Source organism: Opisthocomus hoazin, chromosome W, assembly GCF_030867145.1.
Source record: "Opisthocomus hoazin isolate bOpiHoa1 chromosome W, bOpiHoa1.hap1, whole genome shotgun sequence".
Classification (NCBI taxonomy): Eukaryota; Metazoa; Chordata; class Aves; order Opisthocomiformes; family Opisthocomidae; genus Opisthocomus; species Opisthocomus hoazin.
In genome coordinates, this window is record NC_134453.1 from 770,339 (window position 1) to 786,911 (window position 16,573).

At 48.4% G+C, this 16,573-nt stretch overlaps 1 protein-coding gene across 2 annotated transcripts in view; it reads right to left on the reverse strand.

The window, feature by feature from the left end:
- LOC142365552 (WD repeat-containing protein 7) overlaps positions 1–16,573 on the reverse strand; it is a 128,748-nt gene that overhangs the window by 32,918 nt on the left and 79,257 nt on the right. For both annotated transcript variants that reach the window (XM_075446415.1, XM_075446413.1), the window contains 2 exons: positions 8,093–8,279; positions 668–785 (listed from right to left, as the gene is read on the reverse strand). In XM_075446415.1, the coding sequence (XP_075302530.1) occupies positions 668–785; positions 8,093–8,279 (305 nt within the window). The remainder of the gene's footprint in view (positions 1–667; positions 786–8,092; positions 8,280–16,573) is intronic.

The window sequence follows — 16,573 nt, forward strand, 5'->3', positions numbered from 1 at the left end:
ACCTAGGGATTACTTCTCCCTCCCCCACTACTCAGCATCAGCAGAGCCAGTAACAGTTATCTGTGATTTAGTTTTTGAACAAGGGCTTGCCTGCTTTAAGTAATTTCTAATCTCATAAAACTAAAGGTCGAGATAAGCAAATGCCTGGGTTTGATTACATAATTTCCAGGTACTCGTGTATCTTTAGGCATTAGATGGCTCCTTTCTAACGGGCTTTTCTTGGCCAGCCACTGAACGTGGCCCGTCCTATTGCGTTAGCTCAGCCGAAGCTCCAGGCTGTACCCGGGGTCGCTGAGACCGACCGTGCCCGGCTCACCCCACCCTCACCGCAGCGTCCCTTCCTCCTCCCCCTCCCAGCCGCCAGCCTACGTCTCCACTCCGCTTTAATTCGTACTTCATGGGGTCGTGTCTGCCTGGCATAGAGAAGGCAGGATTTTACACGCTGCTGCTGGAAGTGTACACAGCCAGGAAACACCACATTCAGACAGACCAACCTCATCGGACTCGGCTAAATATTGCTCCTGCCACTAACGAGGGGTGATCTGGATACCCGCAGGCATCCGGCTATCGCACTTGCTGGCTCCCGTTTTGGGGAGGAAGGGAGGGCCGTCTGATCCTCTCTGTCTGTCCGCAAGCGCCCGCGCTCCGGGCCGCCCGGCCCGCTCACCTCCTTGGCGATGGTGGTGATGAAGGCGGGTGGTCTGGCGGTGGCGATGAGGGAGAGCGCGTGCCGCGCCGAGCGGGCCGAGTCGGCGGCTGGGCTCAGGGGCAGCCCCATTGTGATGCTAAACGGGCACCAGACAAAGAGGGGAGAAAGAAAAGGAGCATTAGAAATATAGAGTGAAAAGATTAGAAACAGCTTATAATGTCAGTTCAAGGTCAACGGGAGCACTCCGACAGTTAGAATATAATGGACTCCCAACAATGAGCAGTGATTAGGAGTCAGGGTGTTCTGTCATCAAATACAAAATCGAATAATTAACCATGAAGATTGGAAACAGTATGTGCATCTGTCCAAAGTGTTAAAGAGGCCTTGTTAACAAATTATCTGTATGTGCTGAATACATATCACCCAACGGAGGACAAGGCAAACACAGAATGTCTTCCTACGAATTTATGGTTTATTCGTTTACAACATTTCAAAAGCAGGCTGAAAAATACCCTGTTCATGGTAATTCTCCTTAATTTGGCTAAGCTCTGGTTATAGGAGAGAAAAGCAAGAAGCTTCTTGAAGAACTAAACCCACCAAATCTATTCAGTTTGATTTTCTTTGCTGCGTGACTCAGTTGCAGCAGCATGACGAGATGACAGGCAGCCCCGCACCTTCTGCTTTCTAATTACTGAAATTCTTTAAAAGCTCTTTAGAATTTCTAACACTGAGGTTCTAACTACAATTCTCTGAATAACAGTAAGGGATTAACCAGCATCTCAATTTTCCATACACAATTCTTATTTGCTATGACAAGATAAAAGCAAGAAACAATATGGTAGTCAGTACCCAATAACTACATTAAGCAAAAATAAAATCTAGTATTTAGTAATCAAGGGCATATGTACTTGATAAAGACGATGCACAGGCTAACTTCTATCTGAAAACTTCCTTTCTTAAAAGTGTACTATTTGAATGACCACTGCTGTGCACGTCACAGCAGAGCCCAGCTTTGCTGGGCTGGTTGTCCATTCTCCAGCAACTCCAAAACCCTTCCTGCGCTCCCACCCACGGGCCCAGAGCCACAGGCCCCTCTCCGGGCTGACAGCTTCGTGCCTTCGGTCAGCCACCCAGCACACGCACAGATACCCGATCCGTGCCGGAACACCAGTGTGCAGAAGGCACCGGGACCACGAGGCTCACGGCCGAGGGAAGAGCAGCGCTGGGGCCAGGCAGCGTGGCAGCGCTGGCTCCGACACGCACGCAGCACGGCCGGCACGCAGGGCTCCCCGGGCCAGGACGCTTCGCCAAGGGGAAGTGGCAGCAGTACAGCGGGAAGAAACGGTGGGGAAAGCCCCAAACCAGCTCGAAAACATTTGAAACTTTTCCTGTGAACCTGTCACAGTGAACAGTCTGAGCAACCCTGCTGCTGTGACCACCCCTCCACCACGCAGCAGCACTTCAAGCCTTTTTAAATATAAAAAAAGACAAAACCAAAGAAAGACTGGTTCTTTTGGTCATTCCTGGTATTGGTCCTCTGAGTACGCCGCAATTCCTCATGGATTTTGCCAAGTCATGAAAAATTATGTTTGGGAAGGCACTGAAACCCCCCCTCGGCTACCCCTTCTCTTGGCCACTTCAGAGCTCAGGTAACAAGTATCAGCCTGTAAACAACACCTACACGTTTATTTTCTTTCTGCAGAGGTGCAGCACTTTTCTGCACACGACGACGCGCAGCAATCGCTGTTCCCGAGGCTCGGAGAGGGAGCGGAGCCTCCCACGCCGCACAGGAGGATTGCTGCTCCCCAACACGTCGAAGGGAGCAGCACCAGCCGGCTGGCACGGAGGCATCGAGTTCTACAGCCAGTTCTGATTCTTAAAACAAGTGGAGGAGAACAAGCTACCAGGGCAGAGCTGTAGGTCACACCTAGGATTCTCAAAAGAAGTGGAAAAACACAAGCTACCAGGGCAGAGCTATAGGTCACACCTAGGATTCTTAAAACAAGTGGAAAGGAACAAGCTACCAGGGCAGAGCTGTAGGTCACACCTAGGAAAAAGGCAGATGGAAAAGGTTTTGATGGCGATGAAGGGAAAATGTAGCACCTGGATCTCTACGTTTCTTGACTTCCATAAAGCAATGCCAGATGAAAACTTCACGGGACCAAGAATGGGAATTCTCTGCATAAAAGGTAACGATCCTGACCGGTATCTCTCCACTAACTGGACTGTGAGCAGGCAGCTGAGCGCTGACGCAGCGGTCGCGCGGAGATCCAAGAGAGCCCTCACACATACCCCAGGGATCTGCTGAAGGGCGCAGAGCTGGGGCCATCTCGCCTTCCGGGGAAAGCCGCTGCTCTCCCAATGGACCTTCAGCCGCCCTTCCCTCCTCTGCTGGGAGACTGCGCTTTCATGCTCTGAGTTCAGAGGGAGGGGGAAAAAGGGAAGCTGGGTACATCCCATCTTACTTAACAGAACCCTTTGCATCAGTACAGCTCAGCAACGCTCCTGTTGGTACAGGCAGCCTTGGAGCGATGGCTGCATGAACGGGAGGAACCAAACTGCCCCTGCAGCACAAAGCCGGCGAGCGCGGTGCTCCTCCTCCTCCTCCTCGGGCTCGGCGAGAGGCCGCAGGTGCCGCCGGCCCACTGCCCTTGCTGGGACACAGCTGCCACGCATCCAGCCTGGGCTCCAGCCGCCCGGCACCAGAGCTCTCACCCAGAACTGACACAAACCCCGCTGTTTCCAGGGTTGCACCGTTTCTGTGCGCTAACTTGCCACGTCAGCTCTAGGACCGAGCACCCAGCTCACGTTTCTCCTTTCAAACCCTCACTTGCAGCAACTGCTCAGGCAATCTTCGAAAAATGTTGCACCGTACTTGGAAACTAGGGATGCCCCTACTATATATCCCACAGCCCCACAGAAGCCATAAGAATATAAAAGTATAGTACAGTTTTCCACTAAACACAACCCAAACTGAAGAGATTTAGCCCAATTATTTTAGTACCTACACACATACATAAAAACACATGGATTGATTAGATCGAAATTTGCTAATTCTGGTATATTGTATCTTCATCTATATCAAACTGTAACTTGTAACGCAAAGAGCAAAGATAACGGCCAGCACTGATCCCTATCGTCATCCACGCCAAGAAATCAAAGCCTAATAAATGCTAGAGAAATACTCTTAATCTTCACCACTGAGCAGTTTCATTCTGCATGGCAGGCTAGCGCAGGATAATCTTCGGGGACCAGGATGAACTGGGAGAGCGGAGGAGTTATAAATACCAGAGTTTTGGATAACAGCTCAGATATTCATTCAATTCAGAAGGGAAAAAAGAAAAACAGAGCTATTATTTTTTTTTGGTCAATAAATGTAAAGCGATTTTTTTTTCTTTTAAAGCAGAAGCCTGACATAAAAGCTCTTTCATACAACGTTCTTAACATCAGGGAGAGAAGCCAGGCAGCTGTGCGCTGTTATTGTGTACACGGTAAATCAGGCACAAAAAGAGGCAGCTCAGCAGGGCACCGGGAGGGTAAGATGCACACTTAACCCCCTGCACACGTTGCTGCTCTGTTTCTTTCCATCTTCGGCTGTCTGCAGTCGGTACTGTATCTGTCACGAAGGTAACAGGCCATTTTCAATCTAAATCTTGTTATGGATTAATAAGCAAACACTTTCTCGCTTATTATACAATTTATCATGATGAAAATTGCATTGGGCTCCTCAAGGCTACATGCTGATACATTCATTTATTCAGTGCTCTGTGGAGAGAGAGCCATACTAATCTTTATGACAGCTAAGGATGTAATGGCAAGATGAAAATGACTTTCTGAAGAACGGCGGTCGCTCGGCTTCTGTAAGTCTGCATTTACATACAGTGGGGCTCCGGAGAGCCTCTGCGCAGGCACGACATCCTGGCTTCTTTTGTCACACTACAAGAAATAACTGAAGTCCAGACAAATAACAATATTCATCCAGTGTGGACACATTTCTCCATTAACACCGCCCCAACACACGGCGGTCATTCACTCATTCTTTAAATCTTGAGGGAATTAAAACTGTTCTATAAAATGGGCAACATCTGCCGCAGTATGATGCGAAAGAAAGCCCGAAGCCTTAACACCTCCACAGATGGCACGAAGACAGCCCCGGTCAGTTCCTTATTGCTTCTGGCCTTTCAAGTGGGTGTGTTTATAAACAAACATTTGTAGATACATTTGTAAAGCGTGATTCATTCATAACAGACCAGTTTTCAGAAGTGTAAGATTTGAAACTGAATTCTAAGCTCAAATGCTACGGGCGTGTAAAAGTGCTCATGGCTTTAAATGTTATTGCTACAAGCAAAAGAAATTGATTAAAATAGCAAAGTAACTAAAAATATATTTAGGTATATAAATACATAGTTCAAACACCTGACTAATTCTAATTTTAAGGGTATTCTACAGTTTTGTATAGTGAGACAGAAAAGACCAGTGTTCACTACAATTTAGCAAACAATAGCCTCAGACCAAACCAGAAAACCCGTTAATTGCTTAAGGACTGGTTTTTAATACCTAAAATAATATTCTTACTGCAAGGCTGTTAACAAGCTGTGGGCTGAGCCAAGCCCCTGGCCCGCTGAGCAGCGTGCGTTAGGGGCAGACGAGCAGCCGCCTGGCCACCGCCGCTCTGCAGCCGTTCTCCAGCCCTGCAGACGCTGCCGCCTCCTCGCCCGCCCGCGTCGGGACCGAGCCAGACCGCTCGATGGACATCATCTTTGAGAGGTCCTGGAGGACAGGAGAGGTGCCCGAGGACTGGAGAAAGGCCAATGTCACTCCAGTCTTCAAAAAGGGCAAGAAGGAGGAAGAAGAGAAGGTTGCAAGGGGACCTAATAAATGCTTATAAATATCTGAAGGGTGGGTGTCAGGAGGATGGGGCCAAGCTCTTTTCAGTGGTGCCCAGCAACAGGACAAGGGGCAACGGGCACAAACTGAGGCACAGGAAGTTCTGTCTGAAGATGAGGAAGAACTTCTTCCCTCTGAGGGTGACGGAGCCCTGGAACAGGCTGCCCAGGGAGGCTGTGGAGTCTCCTTCTCTGGAGATATTCCAGACCTGCCTGGACAAGGTCCTCTACAGCCTGCTCTGGGTGACCCTGCTTGGGCAGGGGGCTGGGCTGGGTGACCCACAGAGGTCCCTTCCAACCCCTACTATTCTGTGATTCTGTGATCAGCAACGCCATCATGCAAAATGCCACCTGCTGAAAAACGAACCCCTGCGCTTTGGGCAAAGAAATGCAGGAAAATTAACACCTAAATAATCAATTCTGATGACCTCAGCGATTCCAGACGCTGCGGTGCGCACGGGCTGACCGTTCCGTTTCTGTTCTGCGCCGAAGCTGAGCCCGCCAGGACAGAGCCAAACCGCAGAACGGCGAACGCGCCAACAGCCGATGCGTTCAGGAACACAGAGTCGCTTAACAACAGCCACCATCGACGATTTCTATATTTCATGTGATGAAAATTATTATGAAATTTAAATATTTTTAGTAAGTCATTTTCCAAACGGATGCCTGCAGAACCTTAGTAGTACAGTCCTAATTGATACTGACAGCCAAATAAATAGGGAATCTCTACTTGCTGAGGGCAATCCTCCACCTGGAGCAGGAGCAACACGTTTCCTGTGTCCTAACCGGGGACTAATTCGTTCCTATGCAAGAGCCCTGCACCTACACATGAAAATCTTGTCTCCGTGGCACCAATGTCTGCCCCTTTATATTAGTCAATGTTTGCCATTAAAAGCAGGAAGCTTGAAATAGCCTTCAAAGCCAATTACAAAAAGAATAGCATCATTGTTTTATTTCATATAAACAGCCTACTATGGTTGCTTTTTACAGTGACTTTTTTTTTTTTCTTTAATAATACATAGAAATCAGAGCCTCTCCTTTTGCAAGTTCAACTGGTTTGCTTTTTTTTAATAAAAACTACATAGCGAAAAAATTGTTCAGAGAGAGATTTAGAATAAGTTTCAGACGAGATGATCAATTTTATAACAAACAATAATAAAACCAAGGACTACACTGCAAAGGCTTTTCCTGTGCCAACAGCCCTGCTCTCATTAATCAGACGAACGGTGTGAGTACAGACTGTTCGCCTGAGAGTCGGGGCCCCGCCTGAGATCTGCTGCATTGAGGCCTCAGATCACAAAATCTGCGGCTACTCAACAAAAACGCTGCTCATGCCCTGCAAAGTTACACACATTGAATAACTCCCAAACGCTAATATCCAAGAATCCCATTATCTGCACACAAAATGCATTAAAAATCCGGCCAGACGCTACCTTTATTACACATGTCTTAATGACTTCATGCATTTAGCTGTAATTATTTGATGTGGCCATAATTATTTGATGATGTGATTGATAATACCTGGCACTATCAGGTGTAACAACTGCATGCATACTTGTGTATATATAACTGGGAGTCATACAGTTGTAGTAATTTTTCAGAAATGGAACCAATATGCACGTGGAGTTCCACGCACCAAAAAAACCCCCACAAAACCCCCCAAATTACATTTTTTCCGTGCATTTTGCGTCAAAGCGTCAGCCATCCTGCCTCCCCCAACCTCAATTACAAATACCTAATTGAAAGAAGATTTTCTTTCAAAGAGGTTAGAACAGAGGTACAAGACAGCATAGCATATAAATCGTGATTCAGGACACTTTAATAAGTTGTTCTCTGACCCTGGAGACAGGCTGTGGTCTATTGAGTTTATGATTTCTTCGCAGCCCTTAAACCTACAAGTTACCTTGCCGCTACGAATAGCGATGCTGTTGCTAAAATAACCGCCTCTGCGAAACAGCTCACACCCTGACGGGACGGCTTGTGAAACCATGGAACAAAAATCCACGTGTTCAGACACGCAGGTGGAAAATACCTTCTGAGAACACTATTTTCATAGTTAAGAAAGGGTAAAAAAATAGCGTGTTAAAGATGAGACAGACGTATTTTAGATATAAAAATGTTTGACTAGCTTCTGCTCTCAAAATCACAAGCAACGTGACCAGATCAACGCCGCGTGGTCCCAGGCAATGCCCACCGAGCGCTCAGCGTCTCCCAGTGTTAGAGGGGGTGACTCCCTGTTCCAGGAGAAGCCGGCTCGGCAGTGCCACGGCACATGAGGGACAGCACCTCTCCCGCCATGGCTGAGCTGTCTCCTTCCTGAGACCGCCCACCGGAGCCGCCCGAGACGGCGCACGGAGCCAGACCACAGCAGACCCGAAATGCGCCGGTAGGTGGGACTGGTTCGAGTGCCAGACCTGAAGCAGGGAGTTATCCCTTGTCCCACCTTCTCGCCAAGAACCACGGCCGTCAGGATTTGAAGGAGCTGCTGCAAAACCTAGAGCCACGGGTCGGAAACGACGCAAGGAAGCGTTTGCCAGTGATTAAACGAGGCACCTACTTCGCAAGCTGTTTCTCGGCGTCCGCGCAGAGCTCCAGCAGGCCCATCAGCACGGCGGAGACGTCCATGTAGGGCTCCCAGACGGTGAAGCCGCGGCCGATGAGGTCGATGGCGGTTCGGCGGATGGTGCTGTGCGCGGGCAGCTTGGGGCTGGGCGGCTGCAGCAGCAGGAACGTCAGCGCCTTGCCTGCCGGGCAGAGCGGGAGAGAGCGCGACAGTGAGCAGGGAGCGGCAGAACCGGGTTTGCCTTGCTGTTTCCGGACGCTTGCTGCTGAGGAATGCACAGTATGGAAACCTGGGCCGAAGTCACCATACTCAGGCTCTATCTCACCCAGACAGAGCAGAAGCTTGCTTGCAACTGCAGGGCCTCTCCAAAGCCAGTGAGCACAGCAAGGCGTGGTTCTGCGGGTATCACAGAATCACAGAATGGTCGGGGTTGGAAGGGACCTCTGGGGGTCACCCAGCCCAACCCCCTGCCCAAGCAGGGTCACCCAGAGCAGGCTGCACAGCACCGCGGCCAGGCGGGGCTGGAATATCTCCAGAGAAGGAGACTCCACAGCCTCCCTGGGCAGCCTGGGCCAGGGCTCCGTCACCCTCAGAAGGAAGAAATTCAGGTGATGCCCAGAGACTCCCTGGGCCATAGGTTTCTTACAGAACCCAGGACGGCGGCCCACAGCAGTCCTCCGACACGGACACCAACGCCACTTGGACAGGCAGGGGATGCCATGAGCTGTCTCGGACCAACGGTATCCACGCTCCCCGTCACCACGCGCAGCTCCACAAGCAGCAGAACGCAGGGGGGCCGTTCTGGATGGGAAGCGTGCACCCCGTTAGCGACGCTGCAACCCTGCCGGTCGCTGCCTGGGAGAATTTCACGGCGTTCTCAGCGGCAGCGAGGGCAGCCTGACACCGGAACAACCAGGCTACACGGCACAGTGATCCAAATCAAACAGGCCCATGCCTGAACACCGTCCAAAGAAGGGAGAACAAATCAAAACGGAAAGAATGATAAAAAAATTCCCTCTTCAGTCGACACTTGCTGAGAAATGGTGAAAATCTGTAGTGATATTAACATAGGTAATAAAAGGTCTTCAGAAAAAAAGGTCCACAAGGTCCTGTGCAGCCTGCTCTGGGTGACCCTGCTTGGGCAGGGGGTTGGACTGGGTGACCCACAGAGGTCCCTTCCAACCCTGACCATTCTGTGATTCTGTGATTTTGAAAGGATGTCCAAGAAAAAAAACAAGCTTAAAAGATCAAACTTGGGAAAATCAGTTAAAATAAACAATGCTGAGATGACACTCTAATCAGTATCTTGGCTACAGCTCGAAGCAGCTCATGTTAGATGTGCTTAACTGAGTGAGAAACAGCAAAAATAAGTCACCAAACCAACTGCTGTCGTTCCCCAATGTGCCATGCCCCTGCATTCAAACTGGAGATGCACTTAGCCCATTTTTTACAGGCCCACTGCCAGTCTGGTCTCACACACATCTTACACGAAGCACGTCCTGAAGAGTTTTTAAAGTTGTCATTAGCGATGCAGTGCTCTCCGGGTTCTGGGCAAGGCAGCTGCAGCGCTGTGGTTTGTTTTGAGCCGTGCCATTTCCCTGTCCCAGCGATACCCAGCACCGGTGGATAAAGCAGGCAGCTCTCGGGAAAGGGCAGAGCACGCCCTGTACTGGGGGAGGCTCCAGACCTCCAGACTGAAGAGTTGCACTCTGCATTTTTAAAGAATAAGCACTGCTGGACACATCTCCACCTTTGAAGGACTCAGTATAAGGTCAGTTAGAGATGTAAGCGCAAACACTTATCTCCTGCAGGTGAAGGAACTGAATTTTGGGTCATTTCTGTCACATCTGAGTCCTGCCCATTCAGACATTTCTGGAGAAGAGAGTCTCTGCCATCAGCACTGTCCCCTCACGTCACCTCCTGCAAGCAAACAGAAGCTGGCAATGATCCCCCTCCCTGCTGAAAGCGTACGGGGGGTGGGAGAGCGAGAGAAACGATGTCTCGGACAACTCCAGCATACTGAGTTCTGACCCAGGTTCTGTGCATTGAGGAAATGCAATTAATTATTTCATTTAATAGACTAGTTTTTCAATAATTAGACACACAAAAATGCAAAGGACGGCTACAACAAGCAATGCTCCCAGATAAAGATAATTCATCATTACCTCTACATAATTCTTTTTTACCTCTTAATAATGTTCATGTAGCTTGCTATTGTGATAAAGATAACCTACTGATTTCAACAGGTTTTCATAGAATCACAGAATCATAGAAAGTTTTGGGTCGGAAGGGACCCCTAGAGCTCATCTAGTCCAACCCCCCCGCAGTGAGCAGGGACACTGCTAACTCAGGTTGCTCAGAGCCCTGTCCAACCTGGTCTTGAATGTTTCCAGGGATGGGGCCTCCACTACCTCTCTGGGCAACCCGTTCCAGTGTTTCACCACCCTCATTGTAAAGAATTTCTTCCTTATATCCAGCCTAAACCTACCCTGTTTTAGTTTAAAACCATTACCCCTCGTCCTGTCACTGCTGTCTCTACTAAACAGATTGTCCCCATCTTTCCTGTCGGCTCCCTTTAAGCACTGAAAGGCTGCAGTCAGGTCTCCCCGCAGCCTTCTCTTCTCCAGGCTGAACAAGCCCAACTCTCTCAGCCTGTCCTCATAGGAGAGGTGCTCCAGCCCTCGGACCATTTTTGTAGCCCTCCTTTGGACCCGCTCCAACAGCTCCATGTCCTTCTTGTGCTGAGGGCTCCAGAGCTGAACGCAGGACTCCAGGTGAGGTCTCTCTTTTTCTCCAGTTTTCAGAACTGTCCGGTATGAGTTGCTCATTTTATTTTCTAAATAAACTGCCTGGCATTTTTAGCACTCAGAAAAGCCAATGACACACACGCTTTTCCAGTCCATTCACACTAACCCCTTACACAAGTGCAACAAAAAACCTGAAAGGTTCTTTCCCAAGTGTATAGCAAGCCACGAAGCTCTAACTTGTGTGAATTTTACATCCCAAATATAAGAACCTTCTTAAAAAGCGTGACTCCCCAGGCGTTACTAGAATGAAATACGCCTACCTTTCTCATAAGATCCTCCTAGCACTGCTCCTGCTCACACCTACCTGGTGAAAACGGAGCTAAGGCAAAAGATGAACAAAACAAAAGTCCTTCTGCTGCCCGTTTCTCAGCCCGGACATCTTTGTTTAAGCTTTGACTTGGCTTAAATGAACGAATTAATATTGACAAAAACATCAACTAAGCTAATGAGTTGTTAGTTAAGGCAATAAACACGTCACATGAGAGTCAGCGCAGTAAAGAGGTAATTAGCCCCGGAAAAGCTCTGCGGAGCGGGGCTGCCGAGAGCCTTCGCTCGTCACCTCCGAGTGGCCCAGCCGGAGCAGGACCGGGCGCAGCCGGGGCTCGCAGGCGCCCAGGGCAGGGCCCCCGCTCACGCCGGGCGCTGGCACGGCACCCTCCAGCGAACCCACCCGCCCGTGCTGCCCTCAGACCGGCAAGGGCCCCACCGCGTCGAGGGCTTTCGGCAGCAGCCCGGGCCAGCGTGGTGGTGCGACGGCAGGGACCCTGCCAACGCAGAGCCGGACTGCTCCGCCTGCCTGCGGAAGGGCTCGGCTACTCCATGCGTACCCAGACCCCTATAAGCAGGGGGGCTGTCCTTCTTGCTGGAAACCACCATCAGAGTCTTTGAAAAAAAATAATTAAAAATCTGCCCTAGCAAAGACTAAGTTTGGATGATTTACATGTACCTTCTGTTAGAAAAAGTCATTAAAAAACAAACCGAAAAAAGCTCCTTTTGTTAAAAATCAGGGTGCAACTTACCAGAAAGAACTACTTGAAGAGGCTTTGATCCTTCTGTCCTTCTCATTAATGAAAATGCGATATGAATACTAAAGCTTATCCGTTATTTTCAATGCACGTAGTCCCTTGCGTTTCCAAAAAGTCTTCCCTTGCTGAGTCTCAAGAGCTTCGACCATATTACATCAGTCAGCATCGTTATCCCCATTTTGCCGATAGATTTAAAAAAATTAAATAATTTGCTCAGGAAAATCAATAGCGCAGGCATGAACGAGACACTGATAACTCTGATTCCCACTCTTGTAATTTGCCACGAGATCAAGTTCCAACTAAATGATGGACTCCAAGAACATGATTTAACTTGCTTTGCATCTTGCTCCAATTTTATTAAAAAAAAAAGAAGAATCATAGCTCTATTTTTTTTCAGTCTGCCCTCTCTCCGTGTGTCTGTGGGCACAACATTTTTCTACAAGAAATTAAACCCAATTGTGACCCTTTCTGGAGGTTTTTTTCCTGATTTGACGTATATCTGTGTGAAATGTCCACAGAAAGACAGAAATATAAAAAATTTGGACAACTGGGTTAAAGTATCCCTGAATCCCTTCCTACTTCTAGCACAGTAAATTTTTATTATGCATCTTCTCTCATCTTTCAGACAGGTATAAAACCAGAGGATATTTTTAGGCCTAAATTAAAAATCAGCTAGTCATATTATTTGAAGAAGTTTTTCTAAAGAAGTAATGATGAAAAGATTTTTTTCTTCCCCCAATCACGATGTCAAATTTCCCAATTTTTACAGAATTCAATTTCAGCATTTTTCCTGGTCTTGAATATAATTCTGACGCTTCCATTTTTTCAGCTGAACTAGGGTTAGGAGAGGCTTCCCTTTTGCTGACGACCCCCTCCAGCCAGTTAAGCACCACTCTCACAACAGATGCAGTGCCTGCAACTTCTAAGGGCAATGCCAGGACTGCCAGGAGTCAGTAGTCAGGAGCTTCTCGGCAAAAGCAGGGTCTCACCGTACGCTCGGAAGCTGAGCAGCTACTGCAGATGACAGCAACGAGACTGCATTTTATTCAAAGTAAAAAAAAAACAATTTAGAAATGCATTTGAGTTGCTCCTGGATAAAAGGAGAAATAGAAAGAGGCTGAAAAATAATAAAAGAAATAACTGGTTGGTCCCGGCCAGCCCGAGGGACAGCGCCGAAGCCCGGCAGTGCTGCCCGGGCGGGAGCAGCAGGGACCTCGCAGCCGTTGTGTCCTGCGCAGCGGCCAGGGCAGCGGCCAGGCTTCTCCGGGCGGCTTGCTGGATCCCGGGGCCGGCTGGTCGCCCGGCGCTGCTTCACCCGCTGGGCAACGACTCGGAATTAATGCTGAATATTCCCGACGCGGTGAGGTTTCCCGGGGCGGCCGAGCACAATCGGACATTCGCCGTGCCGGCGATCGATAGCCACCGCCAAGGGAGAGACACAGCTCCCGCTCCCGGGCTCGCCGCTCCGCACGCAGCCGCCGGAGCTTCGGCTTTGTGCGGGGCCGAGGGACAGACCCTTCCATCAGGAACATGCAAGAAGTAACAGAGTTGGAAAAATAGCTAAAGGAATCCCTGCTTCTTTTGTTGGGAAACCTACGTTGTTACTTGAGGCTCTCACGAGCTGAAAAACGAGAAAAAGCTGGAATTAGCAAAAACGTACATTTAAGATGATATTTATCTCCTGCTGCAAGTCCTTTTTCTCACTTGGATCGAAAAGGTGAATGTCTGCAGAGGTACAGATGCTGGAAGACGGGTAGCTGGAGCAGAGATGATTCTGCAGCCCCTACGCCCACGCTGCCGTCCCACCGTGCCTCCGGCTCCCTGCCCGCCCTCCATCCCCACGAGGATGCAAAGTTTGCCCTGGAATCTATCACAACCTCGCATGGTTTTGAAAATGGTATGGATCCACAGCAGACAGACAACTTGGTGCTTTAGGGGACAGTTAAGATGTCACTTTTTAACAATATAAGAAAAAAAAAATTCATTTTCTTTGCCTCGTCTCTGATCAGAACGGAAGCGTCCATCCACTGAGAAGACCTAAACACATCAGTAATGTTATTTAGCAGTAAGGGGAACCTCCTCTCCGCGTTAATGATCTATGTAAATTCCATAAATTTACCCAAGGTTTAACAGGTCAGAAGAACCAATCCTACACGCAGTAAATCCCCAGCATTTCTATTAAACAGCGTAATACATATTGCTTTTTTTGCATTAAGCGAGCAGACAGCAAAGAATATTTGTGAGTGGGGCCAGACGAACGCTGCCCCTCTCAAAATTCTGCAAGATTTTACAGAATGCATTAGGAAGGCAGGCAGAGCAAAAAGCAGCAAGTGTTTCTAAGCGCTGGTTTCCCAGCCTTTCCAGTCTCACTCCGGCCCAGTTAAACTGGCCTAACAACGCCATTTTTCTTCCTCTCAGAATCTGCAGTGGGGGAATCAAAGGTGAAAGCAAGATCAATTCTGTTCCAAGACAGTAAATGAGTTTCAGATCAGACTTGTTTCAATTTACAGAGAAAACCCAACTACGCTGGCTCAAATGCATTCTTCCTCTAACTATGAAATTGTATTACAGTGCTATAGAAAGAGTAAACTATCGTTATTTTAATCCAAAATTTGTTTATAATCTAGCAGGAAGGAGAAAGCCAATATGACTTGGGTCATAACGGTGCATTAAACTTTGTATTTTCATTCCTGTTAATTGCGTAATTCCATTAAACCACGCTATTTATTTTAACCTAAATTACATAATGTTTTCTAAATAAAGCTATTTCCATAAAAATGACCATCATTTCATAGGAAGTAGCTGTTTTTTTCCATCACAATGATGACCAAACCTCAGAAGTTTTCTCCTGTTACACACAATTGTAATGAATTTTCGTAAGCAGTCTGGACAACCTGTGACCTACACGACAGTGGAAGATGCACAAGGACAAGAAAATCAGTCAAGTCAACGCAACAACTTGTAGGAGTCAGGGATCACAACCTAACCTTCTCCACAGCACCCGTGTCCGATACCTAAACGTACCCGTACCAACACCGATGTGTATTTTACTCTCAGCTACGGCCAAGCCACATGAGCCCTACGTGGCAGCCCGGCTGTTTTCGGCTGCTCCCTCTCCCCAGGCTCTGCCACCCCAGAGGTGCCTGTCCCCTCACTTTTGGCAGCACGCCTACAGCAGGTCCACGTTGCGGCCGATGCCATCGTCACCAGGGTCTTTACAGGGCAACTCTAATTGATGCAACCAGATTTCTTTTTGGACAAAATAAAGTCTGAGTGCCCGGGCATTCCTGGAGCAAGGGGTTACGTCTGTGTGTACCTGAGTAGTTTGGAAGCTGAAATCAAAGCTCTCCAAGGGTTCCTGGGTTTTTTTGGCTATTGTAGCACATTTTACATTACCACCTGTCCAAGCCACAGCCTGAAACAAAGATGCTGGCAATAACATCTCTTATGCTAAACCAGTAACTACAGCAACAGAAAGGTAACGGCAAACGCAGCGATCAGCTGTCCAACACACCCATCTCCCAAAGAGCTCACCGCGGTGTCACCCCGTGCCAGTGCTGGTGGATTGCTCAGTTGAAATTGTACTCCTAGACAACGAGCCATCCTCTTTACGCCGCGAGGGACACAAGGGCTAGGTGAAGGACTGGCTGAAGGAGTCGGGTCTCTTCTCCCTGGAGATGAGCAGGCTCAGGGGGACCTCATCACAACGTTCCAGTACTCAAAGGGTGGCTACAAAGAGGACAGAAGGTCTCTCTTCACAGGGAGCCACATGGAGAAGGCAAGAGGCAACAGGTACAAGTTGCACCATGAGAGGTTTTATAGTGACATAAAACAGACCTTTTTTTTTTAAAAAAAAAAAAAAATGAGAAAAATCCTTCACTGGAACAACCTCCACAGGGACACAGTGGAGTCCCCATTGCCAGAGGTTTTCAAGATACAGCTGGACAGGGTGCTAGATAGTCGCATCTAGGCTCCTTTTCCCACAAAAGGTTGGACCAGATGCTCTTCCAAGGTCCCTTCCAGTCTGGGCTGTTCTATGATTCTCTAATTTTTACTGCTGTTCTTGACAGCAATTTACTCCAAGCAGCTGTGAGCCATCACCTCGGAGATGATGCCCAACATGACACTCACGTCACACACGTTTGAGTTGACTGTGTGCTCTTAGGCTATGACATTTCACAGAGATAAATGCAAACGCTTATGAAACATAAAATTTAAGAAGTTCGAAGTGAACAAGGGATGTATACACTTAAACAAGCCCATAAGTGCTTAGTACAGCCAGCTGCACAACGATGCAACTCTGCTGCCTACCTGGGAAGAGCACATACACGATGAAAAGTTGGAAACTAACACTGATACACTACGTGTAAAATAAAACACTTCAAAATTTACAGTCACACATATGCACTCGCATACGCACAAAGACAAGACGTGCCACTTTGGATGACTGGAAAGACTGCTCATCCAGGATTATCGCCGTAAGCCACTGATATTGAAACAGGCCCTGCTGCAGACAAGCAGAGGGGGGAACTGCCCCAAACCCCTGGGCTCCCATTCCCTGCTGGTCAGCAGGCTGGACTGCATGAAGGCTTATAAGCTCCAGCATCTCCTACATCTACTGGAGTTTTCACTACTTCTTGTTA